Source organism: Leptonotus elevatus, chromosome 7 (assembly GCF_054856555.1).
Source record: "Leptonotus elevatus isolate MCC_2025b chromosome 7, RoL_Lele_1.0, whole genome shotgun sequence".
Lineage (NCBI taxonomy): Eukaryota > Metazoa > Chordata > Actinopteri > Syngnathiformes > Syngnathidae > Leptonotus > Leptonotus elevatus.
In genome coordinates, this window is record NC_141245.1 from 8,570,877 (window position 1) to 8,596,246 (window position 25,370).

At 38.8% G+C, this 25,370-nt stretch overlaps 1 protein-coding gene across 2 annotated transcripts; it reads left to right on the top strand.

The window, feature by feature from the left end:
- The first annotated feature begins 7,312 nt into the window (after positions 1 to 7,312).
- On the top strand, positions 7,313 to 16,951 carry LOC147170744 (transcription factor 7-like). 2 transcript variants are annotated; one of them, XM_086079744.1, is made up of 8 exons: positions 7,315 to 7,470; positions 8,874 to 8,951; positions 9,024 to 9,141; positions 12,522 to 12,583; positions 12,677 to 12,754; positions 13,385 to 13,544; positions 16,296 to 16,403; positions 16,470 to 16,951. In XM_086079744.1, the coding sequence occupies exons 2-8, from the start codon at positions 8,878 to 8,880 to the stop codon at positions 16,503 to 16,505; spliced, it is 636 nt and encodes a 211-aa protein (XP_085935870.1). In that variant the 5' UTR covers positions 7,315 to 7,470; positions 8,874 to 8,877; the 3' UTR covers positions 16,506 to 16,951. The 2 variants fall into 2 exon arrangements, with proteins under 2 accessions (XP_085935869.1, XP_085935870.1); XM_086079743.1 differs by having other exon boundaries at positions 7,313 to 7,470; positions 8,874 to 9,141.
- Positions 16,952 to 25,370: the final 8,419 nt, after the last annotated feature.

The following is a 25,370-nucleotide window of genomic DNA, read 5'->3' on the forward strand; positions in this document are numbered from 1 at the left end:
AAAAGAATGGCTCCACGCTTCAAAAAAAATACTTTTATTGGAATATTGTGATCGTGACTTTTTCCTTCTACTCTCTAATGTGGCTACAACTTAACAGTGTATTAGACCGCGTGGAACCACACTGCCCTCACTGGCCAAACCGGGTACAACATGAACAGCGCTCCAAGTAAAGGCACACACAGACAAAGGCAAGACAGTATAAAATAATTTAAATAAAATCGATTTTGGGACATTTAAATTTGATTCTGAATGGTACTAAATGAGAATCGCAATTCTTATGAGAATCGATTTTTTTGGGCACACCCCTACTTATGATGGCACAGCTGTGATGAGTGGTTGGAGGGGCCCAAGCAAAATTCAGAGCCAAGCATCCATAAGCCATTTGTATGCACTGCTATGCAAATCAGCTAACCTTAGTGCTGCATTATATCTGACAAGAAATACCAGAGGCCAAAAATGTACCTGAACTGTTGCAAAGTGTTTTGTGTGTGGGTGTTTCTTTTGTAAACCATCGCAAATGAAGGGAGGTGCAAAAGCAGCTGGGTTTGCAACCATCTCAAATTGGGTCAAAGAACCGTTGCTCATGCCAGTTGCAATCTCTGAATGCAATTACAGAACATCTTTGCTAATTTTTAGTGCCTCTCCAACATTACACCTTCATGGCAATGGGACTCAACATGACATTCACATATAGATGTGCTAGCACACACAGATAAGAATGTTGCTGAGCTGTATGACACAGCAAATGAAATCCCAGAGCCATGTGCTACACCCAGAAAAGAAACCTGTTTCTACCCTGCCTTGAAACGGTGGTTGCAGAGACGAATGAGCGCTTTTCATCTCTTACAGGCCAAATTATTATAGGTGTCCAGGTGTAACACTAAATCCAGACAGATTTCTCTTTAAGAAGCACCACCGTGTTCTGGCAGATCATTACAATATTGGTCTGAAGACATGAGGTGGCGGCACGGTGGCTGACTGGTTAGCACGTCCGCCTCCCAGTGCAAAGGTTGTGAGATCAAGTCCGGGCTTTGGCCTTCCTGCGTGGAGTTTGCATGTTCTCCCCGTGCTTGCGTGGGTTTTCTCCGGGTACTCCGGTTTCCTCCCACATTCCAAAAACATGCATGGCAGGTGAATTGGACACTCCAAATTGTCCATAGGTGTGATTGTGAATATGGTTGTTTGTCTCTGTGTGCCCTGCGATTGGCTGGCAACCAGTTCAGGGTGTACCTCGCTTACTGGCCGAAGCCAGCTGGGATAGGCTCCAGCAACCCCCACGACCTTTGTGAGGACAAGCGGTACAGAAAATGGATGGATGGATGGATAGAAGACATGAGGTTTTAGTGGAGAAAAAAAAAAAAGATCTAGCCTCCAGAAGAAAAAAAATGCAATCATTCAACTTGCTGGATAACATCTTGATCAAGTTATTAATATTCCCCAAACAATCCCAGTAAACAATTGTTTTTGCAAAATGTCATTCAGTGTGTTGAGAGGGCTCCACACTTGGCTGAGGTGCACAATGGAGCAAGACAGTTTTCACCATCTTGCTGTTGCAAAATAACTTTTAAAAAAGAGTCAGTCAACTGACTTGCTATTGTTTGTCTTATATACTTTTGCATTGCTATCATGTTCAAAATGTTAATTGTTAAAGGGGAAGTCAAACCTCATTTTAATAATTTGCATATGCATAAAGCTGCATTAATGAGTTTAACACTTGTTTTTTTTTTTACACATGACTGCCACCTGTGGACTAAAGAATAAAGGCAGCCTCCATGATACTTGTGCAGGCCTGTACGAGAAAGAGCGAACAGAAACTCCTCTGGCAAGAGGCCACAATTTACAGACTAGCAAAGATGACTTCAACTGATAGAATGATAGAAAGATAATGATAAAACAATGATAGAGCAATTCTGAATAAATTGCTTGCACAGATAATCAACATTTATACCATGATATAAAGCAGTTGCTTGCATGGAATTTAATATTATATTAGTAATATTTTAGGCCATGATACTGTAGTTCAATTACACAATAAGGCTCAAATTCGTGTTGCTCAATACTTCAAGCAACTAAAAATAAAGTATTTATTTCAAACGTATTCTTGAACGCATTCGATCGAAACAGTGTGTCTATTGTCTATTTACTTGCTCCCTGGCGCTTATATATATATATATATATATATATATATATATATATATATATATATATATATATATATATATATATATATATATATATATATATATATATATATATATATATATATATATATATATATATATATATATATATATATATATATATATATATATATATATATATATATATATATATATATATATATATATATATATATATATATATATATATATATATATATATATATATAAGTTATTTTATTATTTAAAGTTAAATTTTGTATTGGCACCTTGTGTGCATTTTTTCATGTGTTGCTCATTATTTTTTGTCCTTGTGTCTACCAATCAGCTCTCTCAACCTCGTGTCTCCAGGTGTTTTTGTCAGTTTGCTTTTATTTAGGCTGCATTCAGACTTCCAGCCAAAATCTGATTTTTAGCTCATCCAGATTGAAACTGGATGGCTTTTTTTTTTTTTGTAGTCTGCACAGTTACACAGCACATGAAATCAGATTTTTGCGGGACAGATTAAAGGGCAGATAGTTTTATATTCGATTTAGACAGGATATCCCTCTAGACGCGCAAAAATGCGGCAGTGCTGTCAGTATCCCATCGGTTCGCTGCCCGACTGGTTCCTCATGCTTCAGCAGTCAAACGCCTAAATGGCTCCGCTGCCCCATCGGTTTCTCGATTGCGCAATCGGAAATACTGTGACAGTTTACTGTGTTACTTACTCAAACGATGAAGCCAAATCCGCTACTCCGTCAGTTCTTCACATGTGCAACCGAAAACAGCAAATTATTGCTCGATCGTAGCCGTAGACATATGGTCGTTTAAAAAAAAATAAAGATGTGTAACGCGCTTGCAAGAATTGGGCAGAGCGGAGCGGTGTCGTCAAATAGTTTCTCTTCTATATTTGTTGGGTCATTGCTGTTCTAATGTGGTCTTCAGTGGTGGTGTTTCAAGGTCAATTTCGTATTCTGATTCTTCCATGTATCGTGTTTGCATGTTGTTTTTGTTATTTGGTAAATAAATACTCCTGCTCCCTGTGGATGAACAGGCTGAGCAGGGCCTTGAAGTTGCAGTGATCTGATTGGCCAACAAATGTAGGCGTTTAATAAGTAAAATACAGTACACATATGTTGAGTTTTAAATACAGGGTTTTTCCTATGTACAAAATTATGAGGCGGCCACCTCCACCTAATTTGCTCGATGCCTCCAGCCTGAGCGACTGCTCGGCAGCAACATATTTTAACTGCAGTTGTAGCATTGCGCCATTATGGTGGCGCTATATCAACAGCAGTGCACCGAAAAGACCTGAAGCAACAACCGAAGAAGAAAGTGATACTAGTCATATTCTTATTGGAACTATAAATAAAAAATTAAAGCCAGTCAGTTAAATTACAGAATACATGCACGTCGTGGCGCCTGGTCAAGATTAGGGTTGTTTGTTATCCCTTTTTTTCCAGACTGATGCTCAACTCTTAAGTAGTCACCAATACAGATACCAAATACCGATACCACTAGTAAATAAAATTCTTCACCCAAAAATGACAGATGAGTTTAAAGAAAGACCTGTATACCCCAATATAATATTTTTCCTTAACATTGCATGAAATTAATGGCAACATATTCATATAAATTCTCATTTCTAGTTCCTGATTGTAAAACGGCTGCAGGAGTGCGACCAATAATGGTATCGGTCACCGCCGCCAGTACTGATACCTTAAAATAAGACTGGTATTGGCACTGATACCAATACCTGGTATTGGTAATCGGCCATAGTCAGGATGTTACCACATCTGCCTCAATTTGAGCCAGGAAAAACCCTGATACAGTATCATGTGTATATGATATGCTTAAACAGGATGAGCATTTCAACAGTTTATCTGTGGAACAGTTAACTGCCTATGACATAATACACAACAGTAGGGGCCTATTTTTTAATTAGAAAGGCAGTTGTGGCAAATATAATTGTTCATGTCTGAGGTTCAGGCTTCTTGGGCCCAAAAATGTACAATAGTTTCCATTTCTTGCTATAGGCCAAGTAGGCGGCTGCCTAGGGCCTCCAAGCCACCAGGGGGCACCCAAGCTCTATGTGTAGTCTTACCTGAGGACAGAGATGGGGAAGTACTTGTATTTCGTTACTGTACTTAAGTAGTTTTTTCAACTATCTGTACTTAACTTGAATATTTTTTATTCTGATGACTTTTTACTTTTACTTCTTACTTTTCAAATGCAAATATCTTTACTTTTTACTTCTTACATTTTGAAAATGGGGTCGTTACTTTTGGGGTACGTAAGACACGCAAAGCTCACGCGCCGTGCACACCAGACGAGTTGCTAGTCAACGATCACACGCATGTTTGTCAATATGGAGGAAAATGAGCTGCCTAACGCCGCCAGTTTTAAAGCGTCTCACAAAGAATAAATCAGGAAGTGGTCATCGTGTTCACTGGAAGACTTAATGACATTTACAAAGCATGTGAGCTGCCAGTCATCCCGACGGCTAGAGTTTTATCATCTGCGAGCTAGTAGAATAGCAACGGGCTTAAGTAAGTAAATGTTTTACTATCCTCTGTTGTGTTATGTTATGGAACATGAATACCTACAGAGGGCGCTCTAAGCCTAGAGAAATTAGTGTAACAGGAGTTACTGCATGTGAAGAGTAAGGAGAAAAAAAAGTGGAGAGAAGTGGAAAGACTGCTCGTCTGGCTGAGTACTTCATTTTATTTTGGAAGTCAGATACAACATCCTGTCACCTACACGTTTGCTGAACTTGTCACCGGGAATAATAATAAAAAGAAAAGAAAAGAAAACGATCTGTCGCAGTTGACAAACATATCATCGGCTTCGTAAAAAATAAACAAATAAATCAAAACCATGCTATACAAACAACAACAAAAACGCACCAGACTACAGTATATATCAAATGCTGAAAACCTGTTGGGTATTCTGCCACTCATTCTAATGTTTGCTCGCATTCATTGACAAAACATAGAAAACCTGCTTCTGTTGAGGCAGAATAATTTTTTGGGTGGTAATTTTTATATTTGAATATGGTCCCAACCCCGTCATTTTTTTTTTGTACTACTGTAAGTTATGACAATGTTGAGAATACCAAATTTCCCAGGTGGTTATGAAAAATTTATAAACAAATATAACAAATAATAAATAAATAAAATACTATTATTATTATTTTATTTTTTTAACTAATAGTTTTTAGTATTTAGCTTCAAAACTAGCGCTAATGCAACATACCATTTGTGGAATATGAATTAAGCAGCAAAATCCACTCATTTTTATCCATCTCAGTGGTGGCCATGTTGACTGAAAATAACATCTCAGCATCTACGGGCTCTACTAAACTAGAGAAACCACCAAATGAGCTTATGTAAATCAAACAATTGAATCTACAACACAGTGGACACTTTGCAAAAAACATTTGGGATGCAAATTTTTCTTACCTGAAAAATTTATTTTTTGTCTTCAGAACAAACAGTTTGCAACTCAAAAGCAGGACTCAGTAAGCTTACGTTGCAAGTGGGCATGGACTGTAATTGAAGATGTCACACCAGTGTTACAACCATCCCCAGTGTGTGTGTGCATGTGTGCGCGTGTGTATACGTGTGTATGTGGTCTACTAGTAAAACAAACGTGTGTGCGTGTAAGTGTGTGTGTGTGTTTGTGTTCAAAAATGAAATAGCCTAATACAGTATAATAAAAAATGTATTCGTTCGTAATAAAGTAAATTAAATGTAATCACGAGTCGCTCACAAAACACGTCCGCGAAAATGTTGCGTGTGGCCATGTGACTGCTTGATGCCATTTGATTAGTGAAATGGAGTCAAAAGTCCCTCGTGGTTGGTCAAAAGAAAATGACATCGGTGCCGTAACGACCAATCAGCCCACCTGTTTTCTGGTTTTGGTCATGTGACATTCACAAGCTAAGCCCGTAGGTGCTGAGATGTTATCTTCAGTCAACAGCAAGTGACAAAATGGCCACCACTGAGATGGATAAAAATGAGTGGATTTTGCTGCTTAATTCATATTCCACAAATGTAATATTAATCAGAATACCATTTTTAATTGTGGATCCGCATGGAAAATATTATTGTAAAAAATGTTTTTTTTTTACTTGACTTCCCCTTTACTGTACACTACACAGACTGGTCTCTAGTTGTCTGCAGGCTGCAAAGTACAAGCTGCGAGTTTTCTTACTTTTCCACAGAAATCGGCCAATCACGACCTGCGGCCGGTTTACATTTATATCCTGCACCGTAAAGAGTTTTCCGGTAATTATTAAATGTTAAATGAGGAACAATAACTACCGCCACCAATGGTATGGAGGAGTATTACTTCTCCCGTGCAGAAAGTACTTAGCCAGCTTGTTGTGGTGCATATGCATACTTTTCTGGCATGCAACAGCCGATCAAATGTCGATCACTATTCTGCTAACAACCTTTATGGATATGCCGATTTCCTTTTCTGCCGGGCTTGGCCACGTGCCTGACCTGAACCCCATAGAAAATCTATGGGCTATTATCAAGAGGAAGATGACCCAATATGACCCAACAACGTACTGTATGTACTGTACTTCTGGAAAATTGATTTTTCACTTTAACTTTTACTACTAAAGTAGTTGTCACCCACTGCACATCAAAACCGTGTGTCCGGTTAATGAAGCATATGCACAGATGAGCACATGTGGCGGCTTGGTGATAAAGTTCTGCTTTCATGAGTAAAATTGTTTAGCTTTAGCTACTCTTTTGCATTTCAGGCTCTCTGTTTGAGCTGGTCACGTAGTCAACACTGCCCAAAGACCACCCATGATCATCCCGGTGACCATTGGTCTTGTATAGTGGTCTGTGAACACATTTGCTTGAGACAGAACAACCCCAAAAACTGACTGATGCTTTAATTCCTTAGCCTTTGTGTATATTCACCAAATACTGTTCAATTAAGTATTTTAAATTCGTTCCTTATCATCTGAATGAAAGGAATGGCTGAGATGTCATATTATATGAATTCATCTATCATCAGGTGACCACCTGCAAGCAACCTTTTGACCCCAACCCCAAATTTTTTGAAAGTGGCACATCATACTTATGTAAAGAATTGTAGCATCATGTGCGTGATGTCTCAAAGTACACCAAGACCACACACGAAAGGCCATCACTGCTTTGAAGTCTTTGACGGCAGTCTGTGTTTTGACAGGGTTGGATATCAGTGAGTGGGCATTCTAGGGTCTCAGCAGATGGATTTGGAGGCAAAAGAGGCAAGATCACGTGACATTTGAAGTAAGGTACAGAACCTACATTGGGAACAAAACAGAGTAAGCGCTTTTAAGAATCTTAGTCCATTTCACATTTACTGATATTTCAGTGCACGTTTTAAATTGATGAAATAATATGCTTTAAACTTTTAAAATTACTGTCTTAGTTGGTGTACTATAATTGTGTCAAATGTGCTTATCAAATAAACATGCACTTCAAATTTCTGTTTATATCATCTAGAGCTGTATTGTCTTCAAATAGTCTCTCTATTGGATTTGCAAACTGTAATAGTCTTTTGTCAGAAATGTGATTATCCAACTGTTTCAAATGAAAGACTAAATGTTTGCCTGATTGGGGGTAGAGGTCACTGGGGTGGGCATATAGTGTTCATGCAAACAGTGCCTGATCAACATGCTTCTCTATATCAAAGTAAAAATAAGGTTACTTTGAATGCTATACATCATCGAGTCTCATCGGTAGAAGCATTTTAGCTAATGATTAAATTTCTGAAATCCTACATATAGAACTGAAAATAAATGCCAAACACACTGAGAATCCTTTGTTGTTTTATTTATGTTAAAGTTCAGCTGATATGATGGGATTTTCCCAAAGGCATGGTTCAAAGATCGTAAAAAGCATCAAAGGCTTCATGTATGGTATCCCTCAGATGAGTGCCTTTATGTTTGCGCATGTGTCTGTGCCCGCCCGCGTGTGCAGGGGGTGGCAGTTGTCCTTAATGTACCATGACATTTTAAGAGGAAATATTTATAACAATAACATAGCACATTTTTTAGATGTTGACTACTTAAGCAGTCTAGACTCTATATAGGTCAACTCTATATAGGTCAAGGGTGATGGCTTTAAAATTGAGTTTATTAATTGTAGCGTCGTAGTGTTTAGTTTGGGAAAGATTGAAAAAAAAAAAGCCCCAATAATATTATATTTAAAAATACCTTTACTAAATAGATATGATCTATTTATTAAGGCTATTGATTTAAAAAATGCTTAAATACTGACTTTTGGCTATGTATTTTGGGCACAGTCTATCAGTAAAGTCTTACAAAGATGCTCCATCATGGCTGACACAAACTTTAGACGTGTGAAAGTACAAAATGTGTCAACAATGTCTGTGGCCTATTGTGGTGCTAAAGAAGCCTTTGGGGTCGGCTATTTTCTAAAATAGTCACCAGAAGACCACCATGCCATTTAAAATGACTGCTGTGAATATGAATAGTGCTAAAGACTCCCTCATAATCTTGACAAGTAGCCAAAGGAGTGGCCAAATCGTATCAGAACCATTCAAAGAAGACTTGTAGGCCTTAATAGACTATTTTAGAATTTGTTAATTGAATTGAACGCACATTTTGTCTGAAGTGAAAAGTGTGGACAAATGTGTTGCAATCAGGACTCCAAGTAAGAAAAGGTACTTTTTGACAAGGGAGTATTTATTTTGATTTTGCAGGGATATGGAAATGTCTGGGTTCACATCAAAATGTCTTCCTCAAAATGCTGCTCAACCTTCACGACCTGATGGGCCAAGGTACAACACCAACCCTCAGGCAGTTGGCAGCCAGCGTAAGGACTATAATGGCTGTGTTCCCATACAAAACAGTTACTTGCAACCAAGTCCGGTGATGACTGCTCCCAGCATGCACTTTGTACCAATGAATCACCAGAATCTCCAACCACTTCCCCAGAGCATTGAGACCCTTGCGCATATTCATGGCCAGGTAAGCAGACTCAATTCGCATATGGTGACTAAAAATGGAAATAGAAACAATAATAGTACAAATGACAAAAGGTTCAGCACTATCCAGTTAAACACGAAAAAAAAGCAACTCAAAACGAGCATGAACACAAACGCTTACATGTGATTGACTCAAAAGCAGTTGTGTCTTTGAAAGTGGACACTGATGTTTGAAATCTACCGTATACCCCATTACTGTAGACGGAGACAGCTGCTTCCTAGTGTTACTGCAAGCAATAATGAGACTGCAATTGTTACTTGATGAGAATGTCGACTCTCCAGTGAGGGGAAAGGCCACATAAACCTTTTTATTAAACCAGGAGATGTTTTTGAAACTCGCTTTGGTCAGATAACCAGTGCAGTGATTTGAGAGCAGATGTGTAATGGTAATTTCTTTGTGCCAGTGAGACGACATGCAATGGTTAGACCAATGGTGGGGAACACCAGTGACAGTGAAACCTGCATTTTATTTACATGGTAACTGGAAGGGTGAGTCCACTTTCTATGACAGTTTCAGACTTAGGCATGTGTGGGAATATTAGTTGTCGCCGCTTAAGAGAAAACATTTCAATCCTGCATCCTACCAATGTAGTAGTGGTGTAGGTGGATGACACCAAAAAGTGGCCAGCGACAACATACAGTCGCACGCAAGGCTGGACTGGCCGTCTGGCATTTTGGGCAGCTGCCCGGTGAGCCGGTATGTTTTGGAGCCCGAGTGTTTTAAGTCTCGTCTTAAGACCCACTTTTATTCCTTGGCTTTTAGTTCAGATTGAATTGTGTGGTCTTTTCGTGTTTTTATTTTATTTTTAAATTATTATTATTATTATTATTATTATTATTATTATTAGTATTATTATTATCGCTGTTGTTGTTGTTTTAATGTATTTTTTTATTTTACTTCTTGTATTTTAGTATTAATTATTGATGTGGGGGTTTATAGTTGGTTTTACAAGATTTTATCTGTATGATAGTGTGCGGATCTCAATGTGCAGCACTTTGGAAATGCTTGTTGATAAAATGTGCTATAGAAATAAAGTGGATTGGATAATATTTTCCTCCATTTTACCCCAAGAGACCGGCCCACACTTTAGAGTCAGCAGCCCATTAATCCATTTGCAATATAGATAGCAAACGGAACCAATAAATATCAGTGGTAGAGCTTATGTGGTATAGCCAAAGTGGTCAGGAATCGGGCTGGACCGGTGGGCGTAAGTTCAAAATGGGTTCACAATTACGGTAGCGACTTTCTGAACTCTTGTCGCTCCAGATAGTGAAGCAATGAGAAATCTCAAAAGCTCTAAGTCGTATCATTACCTAAAGAGTCATAAAGTTGGTTGTGTTTTAAGATATGGGACCGTCTTTAACTTAAAGGATCAAATCAAACCCTTAACCTTATATCAACCCACATAACAAAGAATACAAACAAAGGAAAACATAATCGGCATGTTAAAATAATGAATTGTTGAACCGATGGGTGTCGTAACACAGGCACAAAGCTTGATGCGTGTGTTTCTCCATTGCCTTTTTGTCCACACTTTGAAAGGCGCACCATACAAAGATTAGGTGGTCTTTTCAAATAAAGATTTTCAGACTAATCTTTCTGTGTTCCTCGTCCCCCGATAGGCGTTTGGGACTGTGCTGGTGACCACAACGAGGGTTGGAAAATCCAGGTTTAGAAAGTCAAAACCCTGCCACATATTGGCTTTAGCCACAGGTGCTTCCACTTAACTGGCAGGTAAACGAGCTCATAGAAGCACTTGTTGAGTCGAAGCACCTGTGGCTAAGGTCAAAACGCTTTCAGGGTTTGTTCTCTCAGGACCTGGATTCCCCAACTAACCACCCAACAACACTATCTCCTTGTTCGGGGTTCATTTCTGGTTGTTAGTACAACCACCAACAAGGGGTGCTCAACCTCTTTTGCCCCAAGATCTATAAACAATAATAATAATAATAATAATAAACAAGAGCTATTGCCGGTGTCTGGGATCGAACCCGCACCACAAACACATCTCCGGTTTGCGAGCACAGAGCGCTACCAGTAAGCTAAAATTCTGGACCGCCAACATAGCTCAGCACCCAATTTGAATTTGAACTAAACTCCCAATACCATTAAAATATATGTATTTGCCGTTGTTAAACCAAAGCACAGTGTTTGCTCCTTTCTACTGTAGTTATGTCTTTCTGGAAGGAAGTCCAACCAAAACAGATTTGGATGTAAAGGGGTTTCTTTTAAAACAACCCTTTCCATGATCACTTTTTGCTCATCCAAGAACCTTCCCACTCCACATTGTCACGTACAATGAAATAGTGTTCCTTTTTCGCCAGTACATTTAAAACAAGTGTCTGGAATATCCCCAATCAATTTTTTTTTAGTTCCAATGGTGTCATATAATTGTCATCCATTTTGATCCATCCAAATTCCCCCCCACTTGGATATCCGTCAAATCTCACACTCTTTGGCAGGCCCTCGTATTTGACCAAATTCTGTGCGTAATACTTTAATGCACTTTTCGAGAAGGCCAACATTCCTTTAAGATCCTTTTTCTGTTGGTCTCATGACATATATTCAAATTTTGTGAAAAACTGATGTTTTGTGTCTTTATGCAATTATCATCAACATTGCAATAGAGGCTTGAGTGTTTTGTCAATTAGAATGAATGAATGAACAAACGGTTTATTTCAGCTTTATACACAGCACAGAAAACACAAACATCCCTTCAAATAAATCAATAAACCGAAAAACCGTAAACTGGTTTTGGCTTTGGGTTTGGGTTTTCATGTATTTTGTGTGAGTGAGACCGGTCAGGCTAGCATTCCTTGTCCAATCGGGCAGATTTTGTTATTGAACAATGAGGCAAACTGCTGACATTTTTAAAAAGATAACATTTATGGTGGGGACTGTTGATACCTGAGCGAGTGTGACGCACCTGTTCCCATTTTAACAGACTACATTGAAAGGAGAGGAGTCGAACTCGCACAAAGATGGGAGGTTGTCAGGGCACGCAAGTGACTGACGGCACGTTTGATGGACAAACTGCCGATTATCAGTTGCCTGATTTCAAAGACAGAACTGTTGCAGAGGATCTGTTTCATGTTCACATATTGTGCTGAAAAGAGCGCTGAGTCACTCACTCTTTATTCATCACTTTATTCATATTCAGTAACAATACTGCGAAAATTGACGTCTTGCTCACATTTATGAAGCATGTTAATTAGTGCACAATGGCTACTTGCAGAACATATGCCGCATTTTCACACTACACTTCGCCAGGGAAACACTTTAGGTATGATTCTGTGTTATAACGTAACAAATATGATACAAAGGCTTAATTGGCTCTTTTGTGTTATCTGTTATACCTTTAGACGAACTTCGTACCAGAAGTGATGCTGCCTAATGGTATGAACATGCGTCCTGTTGGATTACTGTAAGTACACACCTGTATTGAAATAGTCCCGGCAACTTTAAGCAAGTGTTACGTTTATCTGTGTGGCTATGTTCTGTTTTGTTTTGTTTTTAGGAATGGAGAGCTTTTGTACAAAGTTACAGCTCCTCCTAACATCGCTGCTCCCCTTCCTACCAGCATCCCCAAGATAAAGTAAGACAATTTTCCAGTTAGTAGGAAATAAGATGCTATTGTTGCCATATAAATGTTATAATGCATTTTTTCCCTTTCTCTGTAGTTGTTCAGGTTGTTTTGTAAACAAATAATGATTTACATGACCTGATAGACCAGTGGTTGTCAAGTGTTGTCACCATGGGGCCAGCATCTTCCCATTCTTGCCAAGTCACGACACATTTTATTGGCATTAAGAACAATAAAGCATTTTTGTTATTTAAAAATAGCCTCTAAAAATGCATAGTGTTTACATTTTTAAATGCAGTTTCAAATGAGTTGACAACATATCTCTTAACGGCATATTGCTAGCTATGACCTACGCTAGTTGCACTGTATTTGTTTAGACTAGTTAATGACTAAAGGAAAAGAGAGAAAATAACATTTCCTGACGTTGCCCCAATATTGGATTTTTAATGTGGGAACTTGGTATGCATCAGTACTGCTTAAAAAAAATCTGAATCCAAATTAATATTTGAATAGCTGAACCACTTTTGTGTGCCGACCCACCCACTGAGAATCATTGGTCTAGACTTTTGTCATTCAGGTTAGTTAGTATCCTCAGTGCGTTACATGTCAGATGCAGCTTAGCCTGTGACTCTTGTGTTTCAGGAAGAAAACAAAAAAAGTGGAAGACCACATCACAGAACAAACATATGTGAAGAAGCCTCTAAATGCCTTTATGTTGTTCTCAAAAGAACATAGACAAGCAGTCAAGGCCAAGTCGTCCTCAACAAATATTGCTGTTATAAATGAAACCTTAGGAAAGATGGTAAGTGCTCACTTGTTAAGCAAATTTAAACGGTGGCTTGTGACCTGGTATGCCGCATTTTCAAGCTTAAATTCGAAAACTGTAGTGTGCAATACCAAGGCTGGCCTGTGAAGGGCAGTATGGTGCAACAGGTCATCTAAACGTCCATAAAATACAAATACTGTACATTTCCATGTCATTTTTATTGTGGTGAATGACTTGGGCACAGGGGTGGGGGTGCGAGTGTTGAAACACGGCAATCAGTAGCCGGAAACAACGCTGATGTGTGAAATTCTGAATTATTATGGATGGGCGAGTACCAACCAGGTATCGATACCAGCCTTATTTTAAAGGTCTCATATTATTTAACTTTTCAACATACTAAAATAGTTCTCAAATGAGTAAAAGACATGTCTGTGACATGAATTCGTCAAAATTTACTTTGGATCTAATATTTTTGCTGTCCCTAAATCAGCCCAAAAATGCTCTGTTCAAAACAGCCTGTTTTAGGGGTGTGTCACTTTTATGTAAATAGCTGCACCAGGCCATGCCTAGGCCATACTCTTCTCTCGAAGGGGCAGTGATTTGGGTCATGTTAGCCATGTGCTAATGTTCTGAATGGAAACGACTGGCCATGGCAGCAGAAGAAAAGACAAATACAGACATGTCTTTTACACATTTGAGAACTATTTTAATATGTGGAAAAGTGGCATAACGTTTTACCATAAGAAAAAGTAGCCTAACGTTACTACATAGACTAAGCTGTAGCATTAGTTTGTGATTGTTTAGGCAATGGTTATTTTGCCGACAAATCTCCCGCGAACGTTATTTAGCCGTGAATGTCTCCAATTTGCCGTGAATGCTTGTAGACATTTACAAGCAGTTGTGAATAACACAAATGTGCACATTTAGGCCACTGCACGGTCTCAACGTGCAAGCCGTCTCGTCGAGACCACTTAGCGGCCGGTTAGCATCACAAAGTCATGTCAACTAGGTAGCGAGTCAAGGCCAATTAACCACCGCGGCTTGTATCTTGACAAAACAATACACAGCCGCTTCATATTATCCAACCACCGTCTGCTTTATCATATCTGACCTCTTGTAACCAAACAAGCTCCACGCGACAAATGTAGCTCCCACTTTAGGCACTAAAAATACACCAGTAATAGGGTAGAAGGTGCACATCTCCTATTAGAAAGGATAGGAAGGAAAGCTAAATCAAAAATGTTAAACTTACATCTTTCCCGTTAGTAATCGTGTCACACTGTTGGGACCGATCCATTATGTTTAAATGTGTTGCAAATCCAGCTCTGAACAGGCTTTCACTAACAAAACAGTCCTTTGAGAAATGATGTCGGTACACGTCCTTCAAAAATAAAATGAATCCACTGTCTTCTCAAAGACAGGATGAAGGAAAGCAACCACTTTTCCCCCTCTCCACGGAGCATTTGCGAGCAGGAGCAGCCAGCTTCTCGAATTTCAGTAGAAGTCACGGATGGACTTTTTTCTACCTGGTTGGCTTGTAGACATATTATTGATAGGAAACCCCACTAAAGTGCATTTTCATACTATGGGACCTTTAAGGTATCGGTACTCGTGACGGTGACGGATACAGTATGGGCTGTCCTCTTCTGGCCGTTTTACGATCAGGAACTAAAAATGAGAAATTAGAGGAATACAAAATTGCCATTAATTTCAATGATTTAAAAAACATTCCTATATTGGAATATATGGGTCTTTTTATTTTATTTTAATAATTTCATTTTGGGGGTAGTTTTATGTAGTAGTGGTATCAGAACAGTATTTGGTTTTGGTACTCAAGAGTTAATATTGGTATCGGTCTGAAAAAAAGTAGTATCGAACATCCCTAATTATTTTATTCATATTTGACTCTTAATTATTATACATAAAACCAAGTCAAATAAACATATATTCAACACACGCACTACTTGATTAAAAATAAGTAGCCTTCATCTGCCTACAAGCATCCTATACTTGTCAATAATTAACATTTGTATCAGAAAAACATGTAAGGACAATTAATAAAATATTAATAAAAATATGAATGTTTGAAGACGGTAAACCGAGGCGATTAAAAGACTTGTGAAAAAACAAGACTTGTGTCACCACATTTCAATTTAAGCTAGCTTGCAGTAATACAATCGGACTCTGTGATCTACAAGATACAAATTACGAGACATGTTTTGTGTGATCAAATGCTACTATGTCCTTTGCTTTTTGTGTACTGTGAGGCTACTTTCACAATAAAAACGGAGCAACCAACTGGTCTCGAAAGAGCAGCGCGCACAGTAGTATGTGACGTCATCGGCTAGTGTAATAATTTAATGTATTCAATTTCATTTTTGAACACACTCACGCAAAAATAAAAAAATTGGACAAAGTGGCACTTTGGGCATCAGTGAAAATATATATAAAATATATTTTGGTCTGATCGTCCTAATGCAATTATGCATGCAACCAGCTGAGACCTCCCTTTGGAGTAAATACTATTGTGATCAATTAAGTACACAAACTAAGCACACAAACATCTACTGCAGTAGTAATTTACTTTGCAGAACATCTCACAACTAATTTCCTTTATATATATATATATATATATATATATATATATATATATATATATATATATATATATATATATATATATATATATATCCTTGTATCTGAATAGGTAATTATCAGAACTCAACTTGAGAGTAAAGTATCTGCCATTTGTCTACGCTTCATTCTAAACGTGCTATTTGAATGCAGTGGCATTTGCTACCCGATAAAGAGAAGGCCAAGTACTACGAGCAGGCTGAAGAAGAGAGACGACTTCACGCCCAGCAGCATCCAGACTGGTCCTGTCGCCACAACTATGTGAGTGTGACTCTTGGCATGAATGCAACATGATGCACATATGATATAATATGTGCTTGTTTCCAGGGTAAAAAGAGATACAATAAAAGGATCAGAGACTGAGACACAGTAAGCAAACGCTGGCTTCTGAAGTTGAGGAAACTGAAAAAGGGGGAATGTGTTTGAACAGGACGTTGCCACCTCGTCACGGACGTTACCAACCACACGAGTGTCCCTGTCGCAGCAAATTCCGAAAATATAAAACCATTTTCTCGCCATTATTTGTAGCCTTATCTAGAGACCATCGCACTGTACCCCTCAAAAGGTGAAACATGTTTTGTGTTGGAATGCAATGAACAAAACGCAAGCAATAGCTTCATGAAGAAGTGGATTTTAGCACCCCTCTATGTATTTATCAATTACTGATGATGAGACACCAGGCTTCTGTTGCAAGAAGTATCTCATTAATTTGTTAGTATACTATTAACTGGCCCACAACCGGGAATTTAACTAGGATTTTGCTTTGCTCTGTTACTGGAAACGAAGGTAAATAAAGCTGATCAAATGTCTTATTGATTTCTTGTCTTGATGTCTCCCAGATCACAGAGCTGATGCAACAGGAGCTTTGACAAGATTGATGGGGATGAGTTTATTACGCGTGCGTGTGCGTGTGCGTGTGGCCACTACCCATCGAATTGTTTTTTATACATGCATATTGTCTTTATCATTCACATAATAGCCTCAAGCATATACCTAAATGCATTACTTGTACATGTAAAATACACAATGCCACGTTATTAATTTATGCACTTAAATGCAGTGATTCTGAACTAGTAGGATGTGATCCAAAAGCGGTAGGCGGATTCATTATGGCTGGCTTGCAGACTGAAAAAAAAAAAAAAAAACATGACCAGGGTAGAGAGTATATAGACCCTTTGAGAAAGACCCCTTGGATGAGAAATGAGTGTTTTGCCCAGAGTTCGTATTTGTATTCACTAATAACCACTTGTCATCAGTTCCCCAACAAAAATGTTTTGATTTAGTATCAGGTTTTATTTTGAGCTCTTAGAATTGTGCCCCTCGCTTTGCAGTGTACACAAGCTTCAGCCGTTTGAACTGGGGTGTGTAGACTTTTTCTATAGATAGGTGCCCTTTTTGCATGCCCCAAAATGTCTGAACATGCCTGCAAATGGATATACGACTCAGTTTTTAATGCCTCGATCTTTTCTATATTTTTGTTTTTTCATATGAATACTGCATTTACTCTAATTATGACTTTACTGCTGCTTCAGTGTAAATTAGAAGTTTTTTAATTAATGGGAGTGGAATCCCAGTATTAACTATGTGCAACTAATTTATTATCACCCTCCTAAAATAATGGCCCAAGAATTTTTTTCAGGAAAAAAAAAAATACTGCTGATCATATGTATAAATAATTTCATCGCGGTCGTACAACTGAATGATTTGCTTAACTAATAATGCAGCTGATTTTAGAGGTGGCAAGTATCCTTAATGAGACGTTTAGGGCAAACAATATTTTTGGTCAAAATATGATCTAGCCATTTTAAGAGGGTGACTATATATATTACGGCCCTGTTTTCATCTTCAGTCAACTTCAAACATTACACAAAATATACACTAGAGGGGAGTATAGTCTAAAGCATGTCGGCAACTCTTGTCTTTTATACAGGCTCAGCATTCTCCTAAGATTAAATATTAGCCTATATTTATAAAACGTAAATGTTGCTTCTGCCAGGGCAACAGCTCCCTCTGTGGTTATACATGATAATTACTAAGTTTTGCTGCATATTGTGCCAATATGTAAATCTCACTTTGCATGTATACCAGCTAAGCAATGTGCTTTCCTTAGTTGTCAGTGTTTTTTTGTTTTTTTTTAAATACATAAATATACCCAATTAATAAGTATAATTATTAACAACGTACTTTTAAGTACATTATTCAGTAGGCCTGCCGTTAGTGGAGCACAAATTACACTATCTGTAAAATTGCTCTTGAAGTTTTTGTCCAAATATGCCAAACTGAACTGAAAAGATTACGCTTAGTGAATCGACACGCGTCTGGCCCTAATTAATTTAACATATTTGGAAAGGGTTTTCAGGCCTAATGTATCTTTATGCATTACCATACAAAGTACGATGGGGACAGTCATTAAGACATACCATTCCTCTTTAAGGCAAAAATATGCTGCTAATAAAAAGATCAATTAAAAAAAAAAAATCAGGTAACTGAAACAGTCCTGCCAATTATAACAAGCCTTTCGTACGAAATTGGCATTATTATTACCTTGTATCCTATTGATTCAAAATTACTCAAAGGTCTGTGTGGGATCATGTTTGGACGGCCACATGAGCTCAATTATGAGCGCGCACATGAGGGGCGCGCACTATCGGGCCACGGTGTCAGCCACATAGTGGAGTTTATTACAGTGGCAACATCAAACGTTTTTGTTCGGACTGTCGTGAAAATAAGGGAATCTGTTTTATTTACACTAACACTAGCTTAAAGGCCTTCAGGATAGTTTTGTCAGCACTTTATTGTTTGTTTTGCTTGACCACACCCTGTCGGCCCCATAGCTACAGTTCGCAAACAATTATGTGATCATTTGGAAGGTCATTCGGATCTAATTCATTGTCACTTTTACTGTTGGGTATTTTATTTAAAAAAAACAAAAATAGCTGTTTTATTTCGTGCGTGATGTCGTTCCATTCACCTGAGTGAACTCGAGGATCATTTTTAAATGGCTCTAAAGATGACTGGTTTGCAACCAAAGCGTCTCAAATTGGGATTAATGATGGTCACTTTACAATATAATTTTTCACACAAAAAATGTGCTCTCTGGGAGGCCATTTTCCCTACTCTGTATTGTGCAATTAAATGTGTGCAATCTTTAATAACTATATCCTATACATACATTGTAATTTCAATGAAGAGTGATTAATGTGAGTTTTGAAAGGGTCAGCCCCCCTCAGGAGAGAGATTTAATGAATGTCCGCGGCTGTGCTGCTGCTGCAAAAAAAATAAAAATAAAAAAATCATTTGATTTAACAGTATTTAATGAACACATTTCATCATGGCGAATAACAGCATAGAGTTCCTCTCTGACGAAATATCTCATTATAACGGAAAACTAACAATTCAGAAATGTGTTAAATAATCCTCAACCAGAAGCGACAACGTGACATTTTTTACAGCGTGCAAAGCTCTTGCTCTGTGGCTGTGTGGAAATCACAGTGCCACAAACCATCCACGATGTGCATCTTGACCGCGACAGGTTCATCCCTAAAGTGATCAATCGGCCAAAAGTTTTGTCTGGCACGTGCAGCCGGCAGACCTCGGAGGCTTGTGCGCATGTGCGAAGGTGTCCGGATTGACAATGCAAGAGAGATAGCGCGTCTGGGATTGAGAAACCTAGAAGAAAAAAGAGTAGAAGAGAGGGGAAAACGGAAAAAAAAGGGAGAAAAGAGGATCCGAGAAAAAATCCAAACAAACCCACGCCGAGAGACTGGCACCATGAGGTCCAAAGGCAGGGCACGGAAACTGGCCACAAGTAGGTGCAACATCCCTTTTTTTCTACTTTTAAAACATGTCATCTGATCTGATCACCGCTGTTATCAATAGCTCCACTCGAGATTCCATTTTTTTCCAGATAGACATTAATCGGACATCTATTAAATCATACATAAATTTAACACACCACGGGATTCAAAATGTATGTGAAATATTGAAACGCTGTTACGCGCGCAAAGTCTGAAGTAAAAAGTTGAGCGAGAAGCGATGGAGGAACTTTGCTGCAAGTCGTGGACGTGCACGCTGCATGTAGTGGGCGCTCTCGTGTAACTCACTGGAGGGGGGAAAAAAATCCCCCGTGCGTGGGCAGACTCATTGCACGCACACTGGCTGATGCACAGTGCTGCTTTGGGCTGCGGGTCACTTCGCGAGATTTGGGAGCTGCGTGGAGAGTGACCGGCACAAATAAGCAAGAAATGAAGATTTTTTTGTTTGTGTGTGTTTGTTCTTAGTCCTGTAGACATGGTAAATAATCTTGTAACAATGGCTGCTGTTTTTGATGCATGTTAAAGTTTGGAAGCTTTTCCGTGAGTAATGTTAAATGTTAAATTGTAACCGAACAAAAATGGCAAACTTCGTTGTTCAACGCATTTAGTAGCATGGATGTGGTGTCGTTTATATTTCGGGCTGACTTGTGCAGAACGCACGTTTTGAATATATTCCTGTGCAATGACGACAATTCCATACATCTCAATGCTTAATTTGATTAAATGGAACAGGCCTGTGATTTAAAAGGCTCTTGACGTGAAATCTATTAATTACCCACATAAAATAGCGATAAGAATGTATGCAGTGAGACAATTGATAGTGATATATATGCATTGAGTTGCTTCAATAAATAACCATTGATCTTTTTCACCAGCTGTCAAATGTATTTATTTTTTCTTTCTGGACAACTTGTTCAATTTAACGATTCATTTTATATTGTATTACAGTCTATATAGGCAATGCACAACTTTTATATGGGGAATTGATATTTGTCATTTGGGAGAAAGTCAGTGGGTTCAAATAATAAAAATGTCTTGTATTTTTTCCTGCACTTGTTTATTTGTTTCTATCAAAAAATAGTTACATCTGCAAAAAAATAATTTAAAAAAGTGTGTTTAAACAAATTCGAGAGCAAAGAAGAAAGTAATTTATTTTTTAGTATGCAAGTTATTTTATTTAAACAAACACACAATATTAAATACTAATTAGACATTTTCCACAATGTATAATACAAAATAATAGAGTGTAGTCAGAAATAAATTGCTCAACACTTTCACCCTGTTGGGGAAACGTCTGCATGGATTTAAAAGCGATCCATTTATGAGATTTACATTCTGTGGAATCACAATGGGAGAATGTTGTGCATCCCCAGAGGAGCGGGCCCGCAGTGGCCCCTATAGCTGCAGGTCTGCGCAGTGTCAACAGTGAATATTTAAATTCCCAGACCCCTCATAAGGGCTCTGCTGGTAAATGCGTTCAGTGTGTGTTAAAACGGCCATGTATGGTTGTGTGTTTAACGGAGGAGGTGGTAAACGTAAGAGAGATTGATGGAGGCTGACTGATGAGTGCGCGCGTCCAGATGGAATGCGGTGCGCCACAAAAAAACGCGCCTTTGGTTTCCAATTAAATATAGCCCAAATCTGCAGGCCGCACCCCGCAGTGACTTGTGGGTTGGGGGAGATGGTGAAAGTAGCTTGGTGGAGACCCTGCTAAAGGTCCACTTCCCATATTTGAGAGTCAACAAACCCCAGCAAATAAACTGCATATTAATAACGTGACGTAGCCTATATTGTGACCGGCGTGAAGGGCAACAAGTTGCAGCTCCAATTAGACTTGTTTGCATGACCGTTTGGACACACGCATGCACATCTTGAGGAATGTGGGCATTTTAAGAGAAAGCGCTGTCTGTCAACGCCTCTCATCTCAAGTGCGTCGTCCCGCTCGCGTTGTGCAATGGGCCGTGCTTCTCCCTCATTAAAATGCTTAATAGATGGGCCCGTTTAGAAGATGAGGGGGGAGCGGGCCCGCGCCACGGAAATGAAATAGAGAGCCCATTTAACAGGCCTCGCCGTCCCTGTGTGCCTGTCTGTGTGTGTGTGCGCGCGCGCGAGAGAGCTCTGCCTGTGCCAAAGCGCCAAATGCTTATTGTTCTCTAACTGCTCCACTAATAGCGGGTCAAAAATCACTGGATCATATGTTACATTTTGATGGTTGCTTTTAACTTAATATACTGTTTGAAGTAGGCTAATTAATCATGCAGTAATAAATGACAATTTTTTTCATTTTCTTCATTTTCTTTTTCTTCTTCATTTTTTCTTTTCTTCTTCATCAGTATTTCAAATACAAGTGGTCACTTGACTCAACTTTCTCGTATCTAATTAATGAATTATCCCCATTGGAATAAAGTTGAATTTTTTTTGTTTTTTTCCCAAAGAAAATAAGAGGCCTATGCAAACATAACATTGTGAATCAATAAAAGAGGCGTGGTCTGGTGAGTGACGTCAAGATCTGAGTAGTCAGTTTGGTCACGTGATTATTTCTGTTCCTTGCAAGTGTTTTCATTTTGTTTTTCTCTGAGCTTTGCACAATTGAATACACAGCTGAAAGTGCATCGGGCGACTGTTGCTCCCCCCCCACCCCCCACTTCACTCCTCCAACAAATATTAAGAACATTGTAAAACAACATATCTTATGTCATGTACTGTAAAGACAGATGTGTTCATTGTATGAGGTCTGCTTGTGTGCCATATATCTGTCCACTGTCTTCTGGGTTTCCTTCTCCCTCTTTCAGAAATGGAATAGCTGATGTTAATGAGTAATTTCAGTGTATCAACAGGGAAGTAAAGAGGTTAAAGGTTTGTTTATGCAATGATGTCGCGCAGGGCTGGACTGGCCATCTGCCACACAGGGCAGATGCCCGGTAGGCCGGTGTCCTTTGGGGCCGATGTGGGCTATTCAATGATTATTTTCCTCCTTTTTACCCCGAGAGACCGGCCCACGATTTAGAAGGAGCAGCCCATTCACTCATTTGCATTATAGAGATCAAACTGAACCAATAAACATCAGCGGTAGAGATGCGTGGTAGCCAAGGGCGTTCAGGAATCGGGCTGGGCCAGCGGGCCTAAGTCAAAATGCCAGGGTCGATTATTTGTGCCAGTCCAGTCCTGGTGTCGCGTTTGAATGGAGGTCCTTGTCCTAGTCAACTCTAAGGGCACCTTTTGGCCCTTCTTTGGCCCTTTGGTCTTTCTCTCAGGCGTCAAGGCAAGGGCCCATAGTTATGTCACTGTATGCTAAAGTATCAGTGTTGTGTTTTTTAGTGTTGTTTGGCGGGGGTGTTTCAATAACCCAGACAAGGCAGTGTGGGAACACCAAGGGATGGATGGTGGGAGGGGTGTTCTGCAGCGACATGTCAAGCCTGGGAACCGCTGTGTGTTTATCATTGGGAAATTGTACCAGCATAGAACAATGAGTGAGCGTTACTCCTTTAAAAAAAAAGAAGTCAATTATGCCTTCGTGTACCTCTTAAAGGTCACGAGTTAAAGATAGGGAGTCCATACAAAGGCTTCCAGTCTGTCTACACTCCCAGTCTATCCCAAAAGGGTGCCAAGGCTGAAGTCATTATCAACAGTAAAGATTAGTTTACAGTGCAGTCATCAAACAGTTGACGCACAAGCTTTTTCTCATCACAAATTCATGCTCGGAGACAAATGGCATTTTTGCTGATTTGAAATGTTCCCCTGACATCTGTTTGAGGAGTTATAATATCAAAAGACCGCTGATGCTGCAATCTGACGACTTCATTAATGAGCTGTGTGACGTTAGCATTCCTTGACTTGTTGAAACATTTTATTCATAAATCGATTGGAGAAGATGGTAAGGATAGCGTCTGACATGACACGAGAAGGAAGCTTAAACATTGAAATGACTCAATTGGGTTGACGATGGAAATACAGTAATACTGTGTACGTTTTTTGCCACTATATCATAAAAATATAATTGTCTAATTGCACAAACATAAATTCAGATGTTATTGCGCAATATTTGCAGATAATGGTCCCAAAAATGTACACTTTATCTATGTTTAATTTGATGCATATAGTACACATTCAAAGGAAATTGGGAATAGTTAAACATATTTGAAATTTGATGGAATAATCGGTTTCAATGCCTTTCTTGCAGTATAATGCGGCATGAGGGAGTTGACAACTTATAAGATTGGAAGTATGCATGGTTGTGGCTCAATTGGCACTGCCAAGTTGAGGCTGAAGTAACAGCACCCCTGCTGGTTGCATGCAAGTACTGCGCTCCATTTTACTCCAATAGCTTAAAGACTAAAAATGAGCAACTTCTTAATAATGATTGATAAAATGATTGATGCTCATCTGGTGATGACTTGACTTAAAAGGTCAATATGTTCAGTGGCCAAGCTCGTACTTAAGTTCATTCATCAATGAGAGGATTTGAAATCTCATTAATCCGTTTCATCCCCCGCAAAAAAAACATTACTCGTTAATGTTGCATGTTTTTAATAAAGACAAATAGCACTGTCAAATATGAATACAAACACATTTTGGAATCGGCACACAGTATGTCTGTTTTATTCCCTCTTTTTTAACTGGTATGCTCCATTAGTGTCTGTCAATCAGCTGTCCTCATCACCTATCCAACTATATCTCGTCACCATGAGGATATTAACTTCCTCACTTTAATTCCAGTGGTGTCTGAGGTATGTTGTTTTTTGTTGTTGTTTCAAACACTTTGAAGCAGGTTTGAACTTGCTGTCATGAGCATGTTGGCCATCCCATGCAAAATAAAGTGCTGTAATTTGAGGAAAATTGAAACATCATATTTTTCATGAAAATAATAAAAGAAATAAATCGTGCCAGTTCCCTATCCTCACTAGGAAATATGGCAAAATGTGTGTTTTTGTGGCAAGTTTGAGCAGTTTGTTTTTATGGTTCTGTAGTGTTATGTTTAAGAATGTGATATGTTCTGAGCTTGCGCGGCACAGTCATAATTGCTACATTTCACTTTTTTAGGACATCCAACTTGTGCTTGAGATTATTTTATGACAATTTTCTCTTTCCTGCATTGTAAATTACCCTAAATCCCTTACTCTTCAAGACATGACATACTGGTACTTCATATTGACCCAGGTCAAGTTGGCATTTTTCCATAGAAGCAAAGATATCCATCCATTTATTTGTTCATTCTCACCCATCTTGTTTTAAACTCTTACGTCTTACTTATAGGCCATACAGTGGCCCTAACAAGTGTATTTAGCAGAACAAATATTAAGCAATACAGCCCAGATGGATGTGCCGACTTAGTTAAACATCAGTATTGTTTGTTTGTTTAATTAAGTAGCATGCGTTTGCCTGTAGACGTTGCCAAGTATTTCATTCCTTTCAC

Coding starts and splice junctions, on each gene's coding strand:
- LOC147170744 (XM_086079743.1), top strand. CDS start 8,878: ATGGAAATGTCTGGGTTCACATCAAAATGTCTTCCTCAAAATGCTGCT. Junction 9,142..12,521: donor TTGCGCATATTCATGGCCAG/GTAAGCAGACTC, acceptor TTATACCTTTAG/ACGAACTTCGTACCAGAAGT. Junction 13,545..16,295: donor ATGAAACCTTAGGAAAGATG/GTAAGTGCTCAC, acceptor ATTTGAATGCAG/TGGCATTTGCTACCCGATAA.